General features: G+C 37.3%; 1 protein-coding gene across 1 annotated transcript in view; it reads right to left on the bottom strand.

Annotated features, from left to right (window-relative positions):
- atp11b (ATPase phospholipid transporting 11B) overlaps positions 1–12,398 on the bottom strand; it is a 107,838-nt gene that overhangs the window by 26,379 nt on the left and 69,061 nt on the right. Inside the window, exons 26-28 of the mRNA XM_057842338.1 lie at positions 9,348–9,413; positions 8,985–9,088; positions 5,134–5,299 (exon numbers count right to left, since the gene is read on the bottom strand). Of these exons, the coding sequence (XP_057698321.1) occupies positions 5,134–5,299; positions 8,985–9,088; positions 9,348–9,413 (336 nt within the window). The remainder of the gene's footprint in view (positions 1–5,133; positions 5,300–8,984; positions 9,089–9,347; positions 9,414–12,398) is intronic.

Below are 12,398 nucleotides of genomic sequence, written 5' to 3'. Positions count from 1 at the left end.
TCAACTTCAGAATGGATTCAGAAGAACAAAATACACGTTCTGGAGTGGCCAAGTCAAAGTCCAGACTTGAACCCCATTGAGATGCTGTGGCATGACCTAAAGACAGCGAATCAAGCCAAACATCCCAGGAATCTGACTGAACACAGCAGTTATGTTGAGAGGAATTGGCTAAGATTAGTCCTAATCGATGTGCCGCACTGATCTGCAGCTACAGAAGGCGTCTGGTTGAAGTTATATCTGCCAAAGGAGGGGGCCACAAAATATTAAATCTGATGGTTCACTTACTTACCCCCCCCTTCTGTCAATGTTTGCATACTATCCTCATTGAAATATGAAAACCTATAAATGTTTGGGTGGTTTTAGTTAAAGCAGACACTATTTTTTCATCTGTAGGATTTTGACAAAGATCAGATCATATTTGATGGTGATTTTATGCAGAAATGTGAGAAATTCCAAAAGGTTCAGATACGTTTTCATACCACTGTAATAATAATGATAAAAATTTTAGCCTTATTGTACTTTTGTTTTATGTAGTGCACGCTATGGCGAAGCTTTAGATTTCGTTGTACTCTACACAATGAGAATAACGGCTTTATGTTGTATTCCATTAATATACATTATTACTATAAAGTACAATAAAAATCACAGGAGTAATTTGCAACCCATTAAACTATTGTCACCTAACGGTTCATGCTCAGTTTTTGAGGCTCATTTAATAAGGTCAACAAACTCCCTTGCTTAATGAGTGCACTGATATCTGCAATTTAAAATCAAATCATTAGTATTTAAAAAGTCTTTATCATGCTTGTTAGAAAACAGTAACATGCTAATGTGTGCAATGGGAGATTCCTGACCGGTCCAAGAGTCTGTCATGCAACTGTGACAGTGTCTTGCACTACGATCTAGTTAAAACCATGCAAGAGGACAACTTGGACACGAGAAAAGAGGGCTTTAAGTGACATAACATTTTGTTGGGTTGGATCATAAGGATGATTTTGCACAAAGACTACAAAGCCTAAAAAATGGGTTTTGTGTGTGACATGCCAACCTCTTACGAATAGTCACCCGCAGATCTGACCGCCTAATATATGGTTACTTGAATTGGCAGTTTACTAGTAAGAATGCACATTAAACGTCCTTGTGATAACACAAAGGGTTAAACCCCTCATGTGATTCAACAAGAATTCATCAAATCAATTTGTTTAGCAGCTTGTCCATGCACTAGACTAGAAAGAGGAATGAATGACGGAATCATGCATTAAAAGTCAGAAATGGAGGGCATCCCATAATGTATTTTCCAGTTAGCATTTTAGTAAAAAGGAAGGGATGCAAAGTCTAAAAAGACTCATGTGGTCACTCCCATTTTTGATCTCATCAATCCGCCCGAAAAAAACCCCCTCCCCATTTCACTTTCATAAGAATTTTCATTTTCATTGGCATTTCCATGGCATGCAATTACAAAATCATTAAGAGGTCCCTGTTGCAACAATACAACTCTGCTGTCAGTATGCTGCCTAAGGCCACGTATAGACAGAAACAGTCTGAAGCAAAAAATGCAAAAGAAGCACTTTGTTAATTTTTATGTAGAGAAATCTGTGTGCACAAGGAGATGAAAAGTCTTAGACTAAAATGCCCAAATCTTAGATGAAAGTTTGCAATTTGGGCTTGTTTTACAGAACTGGTCAGGTTTTACGGTGTCAATGGGCTGAAGACAAATGTTTAGACTGAGGTGCAAGGGTGGAGTGTCGTCTATGATGTCTATTCTGGAAAGAATTTTCAGATTTTTGCAGTTTCAGCCCCCAAACCCCTTGTTACTTTGCCCTGATAAATAAAACAACGAACAACCACAATGGGAGTACAGGTAGTCCCCGGGTTATGAACAAGTTCCGTTCCTACGCTGGCGACGTAATCTGAATTTCCGCGTAATCGGAATTAACCCTTTAAGTACCCCAAAATAACTATCCAAAAAGTCCAACAGTATTGTATTTTGTTTAATGATGAGGGATACACTGCCCTCTGGTGGCAGTGTTGGGTCTGGGTGGAATCTCACCTTATATGACTGAGAAGCAGACTTGGACATCTGACTGGATAAAGGATAGCTGCGCTCTGGTTTGGCCCACGTCAGGCTGTAAGTTGTTTCAGCTAATATATGTTTGTGTTTGCATTTGTAATGAAGTTTACAGCTACAGTTTGTGGAGTTACATGTGAGCGATTTGCTATGAGAATTGAAAATACGTGAGCATTCGTAGCATTTAACCTACCGGACTTTTGTTAGGCAAATTAGGCTAATTTAATCTACTAAATTCACACATTGATCAGACTAGATGGACGATTGAACAACAATTGTGTCAAATGTTTTATTGTTAAAATGCGTGTTGTTTTGAACACAAGTGTACATATGTGTGTTACAGCTTTACAAATTATCAAAAGTGAAGGAAGCCCAATTGCCTTGCTTGCTGTCTGTCAAGCTAAATAACTTCACGTTTAGTGAGGACAGAAGATGTCATATTATCACTTAAAAAATAAGACACTGTGTGGTACAATAAGGTACTGTTTACGCGACAAAAAAACGACTGGAAAAAATATGCGGCCTAGACTCTGGTGTTGTAAAGTCGAAATTACGTATATTGAGTCGTAGGAACCCGGGGACTACCTGTATCTATAAACTGCGACTAGGCAGGTGGTCAACTTTAAATGCCACAGATCATTGTTGTTTTTCTCCTCTCATGTGCGTCTCGACAGGTTTAATACCTATTGTCCTGAACAAAAAGTATTTTTGCAGACTTTGCAACGGGCACTGCTGTTATTTTTTACCACCAAACCACCTCTTAAATAAACCGTCTTTTTGACTAAATTTACACTTCTCCATCTCTACATGTTCGCTCACCTTCACAACCGCGAATAACGAGGAAATGGCGTCATAGCGACAACTGAAGTCGCCGACGAATGCAGAGGTTGCGGATCCCATACTGTATAACATATAACATATAACTCTGGTATTTAGTGCATGGCCATGAATAAAACAATTACACACCTTTAGGAGTTTTACAGCGGACTACAGTAATTTTTCTAGGATGAAACGCATCATTTGGAAATTTAATACCTACTGCAAATTTCCATTAATTTTAAGAATTAGAATAAGAACAAGAACAATTGAAGACCCTGATTATCCGGATTTTAAATGAAAGACATTTTAAGGCTTTTTAAGGACCTGTCGGAACTCTGTTGTATAGGCTAAAGCATCAGGATAAGAGAATCTTTTCTTCTTCTGCGCAAATCTACTCATGTAAAAAGTATGGCGTGGTAAAAGTACTTTTAAAAGTGCATTGTTCTCAAAAAATGCACACAAAATATAACTACTTACGACCCACCTCTGGAGACAACCTAACACAATCAGTGGCTGTCCAAATACCTGTGCTCTGGTGTATTTAGAACAGCTACAAACGGAACAATAGATTTGACTGAGAAAATTTGAATTGAATTGAATAATTGAAAATAAAATTATAGGCATGAAGACCGAGTTCAGGACTTCGTTTGACCATATCTGATCTAAATATTTTTTTTGAAGAAGAATAATGCAACACCGCTGTTAATAATTCTAAACAACCTAAGTAAGATTCTTTCAATTTGGCCTAACTGAGACATAAGTAATGGAGCCCTTCTGAAATGAATATACAGTGATACCCCTCCTTCTACATAAACAATTTTCAGGTTAAGACACGCCTCAATGGGAAAATATTGCCTTTTGTTAAAGAAACGAAAGGCAAAAATACAGTCTGGCTGGTACTCACAGCTCCCAGAAACGACTGAACTTAACATACTTACAGCTGCTCTGCAATTGGCTATTGCCTAGCATTCCTGGCATCCAATTGGCTGAAAGGGACCTCCACTGTATGTGTTATTCTCAGCATCCTCTTCATTCACCCCTCGTGTTTCGACAGCTTTACATGAGTGTATTAACTTTGTGTATTAACCCTAAACCCTAACCCTTAACCCGTAACTCTATTCTTGTTGTTTTTTTGTTTGATTGTTTTTTTTACATCATGGACAACTCAGATTTTATGTTTATTGTGAAATAATCTAATTGTAACATGTATTTGTTACATGTTCTGTTGCATTTTTAGGCATTATAAAATACGTCTGAATTTTGGGGGGGTTTGGAACAGATTAGGGCATTTAAATGGAAAATGCGTCTATACTTACAGAATTTTCAAGTGAAGAAACTACTTCCAGAACAAATTATTTTCCTAAGTAGAGGTACCACTGTATTATAAATAATGTAGATTTACAGAAAATATATTCTTGCCCTAAAATCCAATGCTAATTTGACTTTTATGATATATGCATAATAACTTGAAAGAGTGCAATTCAACCCTAGGGCTAACTCTGTCCCATGTCCTCTACCTAATTTTGCCCAGCTGATTCTTGGCTCTGGATAGAGGTTGAAGAGCGATGAAGTCATCACCTATTGCCACACAGTTGGAATACATCTACACCGGGAAAGGAGTGAAAGCATAAGGAGAGGTTAGACATTGAAAAAAACACACACAAGGACAACACTAGACAAATGTTAGACACAGACAAGATTGGAAAGGATATCTTTTTCCTCTGAGACAAAGGTATGAAAATTGTTTCCTGCAGAAAGATGACCATGCACTCTTGACCATTGTGTTTGCGCTTCATATTAAAAGGACATCATGCTGTTTGAACATTGACACATAAACACCCTGCTTTTGTTGAAGGTTAATTTACAGCCTAAATGCAGAATATTTAACCCTGTAATCGACATGTAGAGTATTTTCCTTTGGTTTCTTTTACTGTTTTTTTCCCAAGCTAGTTATGGTTGAAGACATACAATTTCTGGCTGCATTATGAAATAGTCACACATGGGTACAAGTAATTATAGCAGTGTGCAGGCTCCATTAGAAGTATGTACCTCCAGGCAAAAGCTGAAATGTATTGGCACAAAACATAATGCAAATGTAACTGCATCTCGGAAGTAAAAGGTACCGGATCTGGAGTGCATAAAAACACCAAAACAAACTATGGGGTATACAGTAAATTGGTCAAAATGTTACTAATTGATTCTAAATTTGTCATCATTGTCCCCAACTCCTTCACCACCCATTCTACCTGACTTTTCTGTGTGCTGGTGGGCCGTAGATGACGGTAGAAAACCTTCTTCACCACATCAGGAAAGAGGCATGTTATGACAATGATGATGATAGCAAACCAGGCAGAGCCACTGGACAGCAGTTGTACAAATACAAAATACATATCCTGGGTGTGTAGGAATGGCCTGGAAGAGAAAATGGAATACCGGTACTTATAGTAACGGAGGGATAATTCTATTTTAGAAGCCTGCCACAATATCAACACGTCAATTTATCGCATGGTAAATAAAAATGAGGGCGGCAATTTTCCCGCCTGCGATTTATCGCCGCGTGCGTGCATACATTTGTGGGCGTGCGTGTTTGCTTGTGCTGCATGCACTCAGCACACGTGCCTGTTGACTGGTTATAAGAAAAGTTACTTTCACAGGTGTTTATTGGTCATCAACATGCCGTAGAATTAAAGTTCAGACATACAAAATTAGGAAACACATCCATATTAAACATTGTAAAACACTAGCATTGCTACATTGAGGATAACGGAAAAAGGACAATGTACTAGCCACTTTAGCTTGCTATAACATTGACAGTCTTGTCCAAAACGCAAAATTGCAGTTAAAAGACGAAACTTCAAACTCGAAAACTAGCTGGTTAACAGCAATTTCAAACAATGCAAAAAAAGAAAAATATTACTGATATCACATGCATGACGAAAAGGGAAGTGCACTTTTTTTTTTATGGAGTGTAAAGCTTACAGTTAGTGGCTTAGCGAACATAATTCCGGTGAACATTTCAAAATAAAAGCATGTAATGTATTTCAAAATAAAAGCACGTTCAACATGTAAATAAATATTTCTCAAGTTAATCGCACATACTTCAGATTCTACACTAAGAATAGCTTTAAAATGACAGCTATTATGAAAAATCTGATTGGCAATGAATAATTTGTAGGGGTGTAACGGTACACAAAAATCTCGGTTCGGTACGTACCTCGGTTTTGAGGTCACGGTTCGGTTCATTTTCGGTACAGTAAGAAAACAAAATGCAAAATATAAACGTGCTAGTTGTTTATTACACACCTTTGTGCTTTCAACAATAGGAACATTAGCCTATACAAAGCTGGAATTCTGCTCAAAAAGTAGCGGGTATTTAAAGATAATCCAAAAACAATTTGCCTTTCAGACCCCGCGTATTGGTCAGCTTTCTTTCTGAAAGAAAGACGAAAAAAGAAGTCCTGTGCTAAAGAGAAAAGCAATCCCAATGACAAAGATTTTAACATGTATTTTACAAATGAAATGCCTCAATGAAACTTTTTTTTCCCCCTATGAACGGTTTTTAAAAGCTTTATAGGTGATTTTCTCAAGTTAAAGCGCAACACAGAAATTCATAAATTTATTTGTGTAAGCAGGATCTGTGTATTATTATTATTATTTAATTACATGTGTTTTAGCTCATTTCAATTTTTTTAAATGGGCTATTATGTTATTATGTGTTTATATTTTACATATGTGATGTAGTATTCATTTATATTGTATATTTTATGTTGTATAACTTTAGTTCCTATGTGAATATTAGTTCCTACTTGTTTTGTTGTGGTAGGAGTGTTTTGTATTGAACACGGGGCCTTGTTGGTTATTATTATAGCAGAGAAGAGAGCAGTAAATCCACAAAGACAAGTCAACTGTGCCCCGATCTACCACTCAAGAGATCTGATGGACTCAAAAAGTAGGTGACGATTGCATATTAGTTTGAAAATCGACCGGATCCACCGTATTATTACACGAGTGACTTCCGGCCTGATCCTAGCAAGTAGTATTGACGCAGGAGGGCCGCGTCTCGCGTCAAATAATAAACGCTGCTGTTCTTTTCGCGTGCGTCGGGTTGAGCCGCATTTGGGACGCATCTAACACGCGGCCGCACTGCGACTGGTGTGCATTGGCTGATTGGCCACGTTGTCGCGATGTTGACGTTTCTGGACTGTCCTACCGTGTTGGTCTTCATTATAGTAGAGAAGACGGAGTAAATATCTACACAAAGAAACTGTAAGCCGATCGACTCACAGCCTCGAAAAGTAAGGGTTATATTACGTCAGAAACTCGTTCGGTACGCGTCCGTTCCGAACAGACTACCACATACCGAAACGGTTCAATACTATTACATGTACCGTTACACCCTTAATAATTTGGCTTCAAATTTGCTAAGATGTGGACTTTGCAGGGCAAGATGACAGTCATTTTGGATCAAATCAACACTTTTGACGGGCTCTAAATGGCAGAGAACTAAAATGGCCTTGGGTTTCTCACCTACTTCATACACTAAGCTTAGCTAGCTTTCAAATGACTCGTTATGCATGGTGTGTGTGTGGTGTTTTTTTGGAAATAGTTTTCAATGTTAATATACCGTATTGGCCCGAATATAAGACGGTGTTTTTTGCATTAAAGTAAGAATGAAAACCTGGGGGACGTCTTACAACTGCGGCCTAAAAAAAAAAACAAAAAACAAAAAACTGCGGCCTAGACATATACCCATTCACGACGCTGGATGGCGCCAGTCATCAATGAATCGAATGCTGAACTTCAGTTACAGTTAGACTTCACTTTGATAATTAATGGTTATTGCAATTTTGTTTTATCACAATATTTTTTTCTTATTTATATTTCAAAAACCACAAGCCATTCATTTATGAATTTGATTGCACTTTAGTTTACATATTTAAATGTTAAATGTTTAAATGTTCAGATATTAAGTTTTGAATGCGAAATTAAATGCCTTTTCTCTCAAATATATTGTTATAATCATTTGTTTCAGATGTATTGTAATTATTTTCTGTATAAAAATTTGGTGTTCAAAAAGTCTTTTTTCAAACTTGAGTCTTGAAAAAGAGGGGGTCGTCTTATAATCGGGGTCGTCTTATATTCGGGCCAATACGGTAGTTTGTTTTATTTAAGAATAACAATTTATTGCATTTGAATGGATGATTTATCAGGATGTATTCTCACTAAATTAGTGGTTGAATTGGTTAAAAAAAAATTACAATACTATCGCATATCGGCAGAATTTATGAGACAATATATCTAGTACTTCAATGATTAATCAATTAACTCGAGTATTTCGATTAGAAAAAAGCTTTGAATCAAATTTTGCTGCTTCGAAGATTTGATTAATTCGATTGGCATTGTAATGGTTTGCTTTGAAAGTGTTTGCATTTAGTTTTATTGATTGGGTGGAAATGGTGCCTTCTAGTGGCAACAGTGACAATGCCAAATTTCATCTAACATGGCTGAATCCAGCTGCTCCTTGTTAAGACCAACAAAAGTAAGTTTTTGTTTGAGCTAATGTTTATCTATTCGTTATTTAGAAGTATGTTTAGTTTTTTTTTGTGATAATATGTTTTTGAACAATTTGTTAGGAGCATTGTTTGGGAAAAAAAAAAAAAAAAAAGTTTATAGCACTGAAGCCAGCGGACGTTTGCTATGCAAGTTAGCCAATAGTTCTTTTGTTGTTCTTAGATCCTCATTTGTTTATTTTTTGCTATCGTTTGAGGCTAAGCTCAGGTATTTTATTTTTAAAAGCATTTATTGCTCCTGTGAAAAAAAGTGCAATTCTGCATAGTTTGGAAAAACGCCCAGGAATTTTCTAAAAATTGTTATCGTGACAGGCCTGCGCATAACGTGAACTATGAAATAAGTCTTTGAAAAAGGAAGTGTCTGTGTTGGACATAAAAATAATAAGATAATTTTTTTCAGATATTACATGAATATTTCTTACACACCCAAATATTGTCCCAGATTAAATATGCATCATTTTATGTAAACGTGTTGGACTAGTTTATGTAAAATACTATCAGTTGAAGTATTAAAAAACATTTCTTACCAGATGATTCCTCCGTAGAACAGAGAGAAAATGAAATAGAATGCTATTGAGCCCCAGGTCACGAAGTGGTTTATCCATGTCCAGAAATGAGTTTCTAATGCAAGCTGTTATTGGAGTAGCAAGAACAGAGAGCCAGGTTAAAGACATTTGCAGTGTGTCGGTAAAGTATTCAAACCATTTCACTTTTCCCAAATTTTATGTCACAGCCTCATTCCAAAATGAAATACATTCATTTTTCTCCTTGAACTAATTCACACAAGACCGCATTCAGTGAAAGACAACTTTATAGCCTTATCCATATCCATACAGTATATGAGGAGGACATAGAATTGGAATATAAAAGCAAATAGTTAATTGTTTTACCTTTAAAGTGACAGTAATGACCATGACTGTAAAGACCAACGTTCCAAATGTCCAGTTACCAAACATCTGCGAGACAAAAATGCAGAGAATTAAGTGTGGTATATATAAAACGAGTCCTTTTCATCACCATTTTAATACCGTTTAGAATATTTGCTATTATTCCCTGTTATTAATGATGCCATTAGTCATTACGTCCATCTTAAAGTGCCTGTGACAGCATAATAAAAATCTTACACCATTATTATGTGAATTTGAATCATATTTTGGGACGATTTGACTACTGTATATACAACAATTTGGCAAAGCGCAGATGACGAGAAATTAGTTTTAGAAATCTGCCATTTAGCCTTGCCTGTCATTATAGCGCTCTAGCGTCCCCAGATGGGCATGACGTCGGCAGTCACAATTTCATCTGATATATAATTCAGCTCATTGAGGGGGAATTAGTCAGAAAGAAGAAATGCAACAAAGAGAGCAGCAAAATGTTATTGTTTCAATCTCACTACTCCAATATTTTTACAGGATACTTTTTATCTAAGTAGTATTTTCCCCAATTGCTAAATAAATGGTATAGTCATGACAAATAACAGTCTTTTGCTAAATGGAATATAGAATAATAAAAATGCATTAATTCAGTAAGACATGGCAAAATTACTCCATAATGGTCAAAACTGTCGACTTCTTGCACCTCCCGAACGATATTTTATGACACCGGAGTTAGTCCGGCTTTTGTCATTTCCATTCCCCAGCTTCGGAGAAGGTAAACAAATCAGGAGGCAGGACACCTAGCCGACATGCTAACCCAAACCGAGTGGCGTTTCCTAGTCTTATTCTCGTCTTTCGAAGCGAAAAATCACACAAAACTACCTCCAAACATGTTACACGGCGGCGGGGTTGTCGATTGTCTTCACCGATCGGCAACCCCCCGGCGGCGAGCAAGCAGCTTGTCGTTCCGCTGCTGCGGGCAGGAGAGTTCGTTTGCCGGGAAAGCTGCTGGAGACTGACCACCGGACAAACCTGCCGACATCAGAGGAGCGCGTAGCGGCCCAAGCCCAACCGGAGGATAGTGGTCAATTGCTGGGCACACGAAGAGGGCAGAGGGGGCTGGAAGTCTGGATGATACGAAGAACCACACGAGCATAAGCAGAGTATAGCGCACTCATAGCGGGCACCCGAAGAGGACCGAGGGGGGTGTGCGACAAGCCGCCGGTTGTCGGCCGAGTGGCCTTCTCGGTGGACAGGAAGCATTGTCACCCACAAAATGCAAGCCACCTCCTAATTAAAACGTGTGCCATGGTCCCAGTATTTCACATAATACAAAACACGGTGTTTTACTCACTTTCTCGTAAGTTCAATGGTCCCACAGTTGTCGGACTTGTTTTTTTGGCCAATCTTCGCAAACCCAAACCCAAAAAGGTTCACACCCTGGTGCAGCAACAAAACCCTGCAGCACATTTGGCTGGCGTGATGCGAAAAATTAGCAAGTTAATCTGCAAAATCAGCTGAATCCGCAGTCCATCTGCATGCTATAAAACAATGCCATATTGTGAGATGCTGACCCAGGTGACGTCACATTAACATTCCTCCTCAATCCAGGAAGTCACTCGTTTTCATGGCGCGGGATTTAAAAAATTGAATAAATAAATCGATCGCTTCCACACACATCCGAGCGGTCCATTTCATTCAGGAGCATAAAATACTGCGTGAAATATGAAATAAATATGCTTTTTGCTGTCATAGGCACTTTAAACCTTAAACTTGTCATATGTAATTTGTAAGACCTTTCATCATGCATCACTGTATCTTGTTCAATAAGGCTGCAACAACTAATTGCTAAATTGATTAGCAAATTAGTTAATTTGTCGGCAGCTATGAGCAGTCTCGTTTGGGTCCTTGTTTGTGTATAATGTGAGGGTATGCACGCACCAGTGATTAGAGCAAGAGAAAGAGTGTTCACTGCTACACTCATGTTGGGCTGCTGAATCAATATTTCGAAATGTCGAGTTAGATTGTCTTGTGTGTTGTTAGCTCAAATGTGCCTCTGTCAGACGTGAGTAAATGAATCCAATTGTATTGTTTGTATTCTTTGTTGATGAGACGTTAGTACTTAGCACAGAGCGCTAAGATAGTTAGCGATTATGCTAATCAGTTTCCTAAGTGTCCGTTTGTATGGGGTTTTGGAGAAGCATATGAGAACTTGAGTTATTGTCAGATAGTAAAGTTGTTCCATTTCTTTTTATAAAGAAACCACACACATAAACCCATTTATATAACAGCTTTCATCACAAACTCCAGTTGAAACCGTAAATTGTCATACAAGAGATTGTGGTTTGAAACTGGACTTGGACTGTATTTACGAACAACTGTTTTATAAAGAAAACTTATTCGTTACAGTCTGGCTCCTTATTCAATTTTGTTTAGTTTGTATAAAGAAAATAAATGAGTCACTGACATAATTTATATCAGCGCTTTGCCCACAAGAAAAAAAAAAAAAAGTCAATAACCAGCACATTTTTAATGTGAATGAACAGGACTTTTATCAGATTTGTGTATTGAGAAATCATTTTTGCGTTTTATATGCACAACCTTGATTAAAAACGTTAACAAGTTTTATGTATTTAAATCAGCACAGGTAAGTCAGGAAGCTGTAATAAAATATTTTTGAAGAAAATAGTCATCCATTTTGTCTTCATTGTTACTTACAACATGACTACAACAACTTTAAGTTAAATCATGAAGGTAATTCAAAAAAGTGACATTTATCGATCAATTGTTTAACTAATTGTCAGATTAATCGATTATAAAAATAATGTTTTACATGCGAATACATAATAAGGTTTGTCATTGTCAATGTAACTTTTCTGTTGGGTTTTCATTCCCCTATAAATAAAGATTGAATTTATGAAGTTCTTACACAAAAAAGTATTTACTGTAATAAAATATTAGCGAGACCAACTTGAAAAACCAATTGATTCCATAATGAGTTTACAGAATCAAAAGTGGTGATTCTCCAAATTCATTTCTGGTGTCTGGAACACAGAAACGTGTAGA

The sequence above is a fragment of the Corythoichthys intestinalis genome, chromosome 7, assembly GCF_030265065.1.
Source record: "Corythoichthys intestinalis isolate RoL2023-P3 chromosome 7, ASM3026506v1, whole genome shotgun sequence".
Classification (NCBI taxonomy): Eukaryota; Metazoa; Chordata; class Actinopteri; order Syngnathiformes; family Syngnathidae; genus Corythoichthys; species Corythoichthys intestinalis.
The sequence above is the reverse complement of the archived record's forward strand: the minus strand, read 5'-3'. Positions and strand labels throughout refer to the sequence as shown.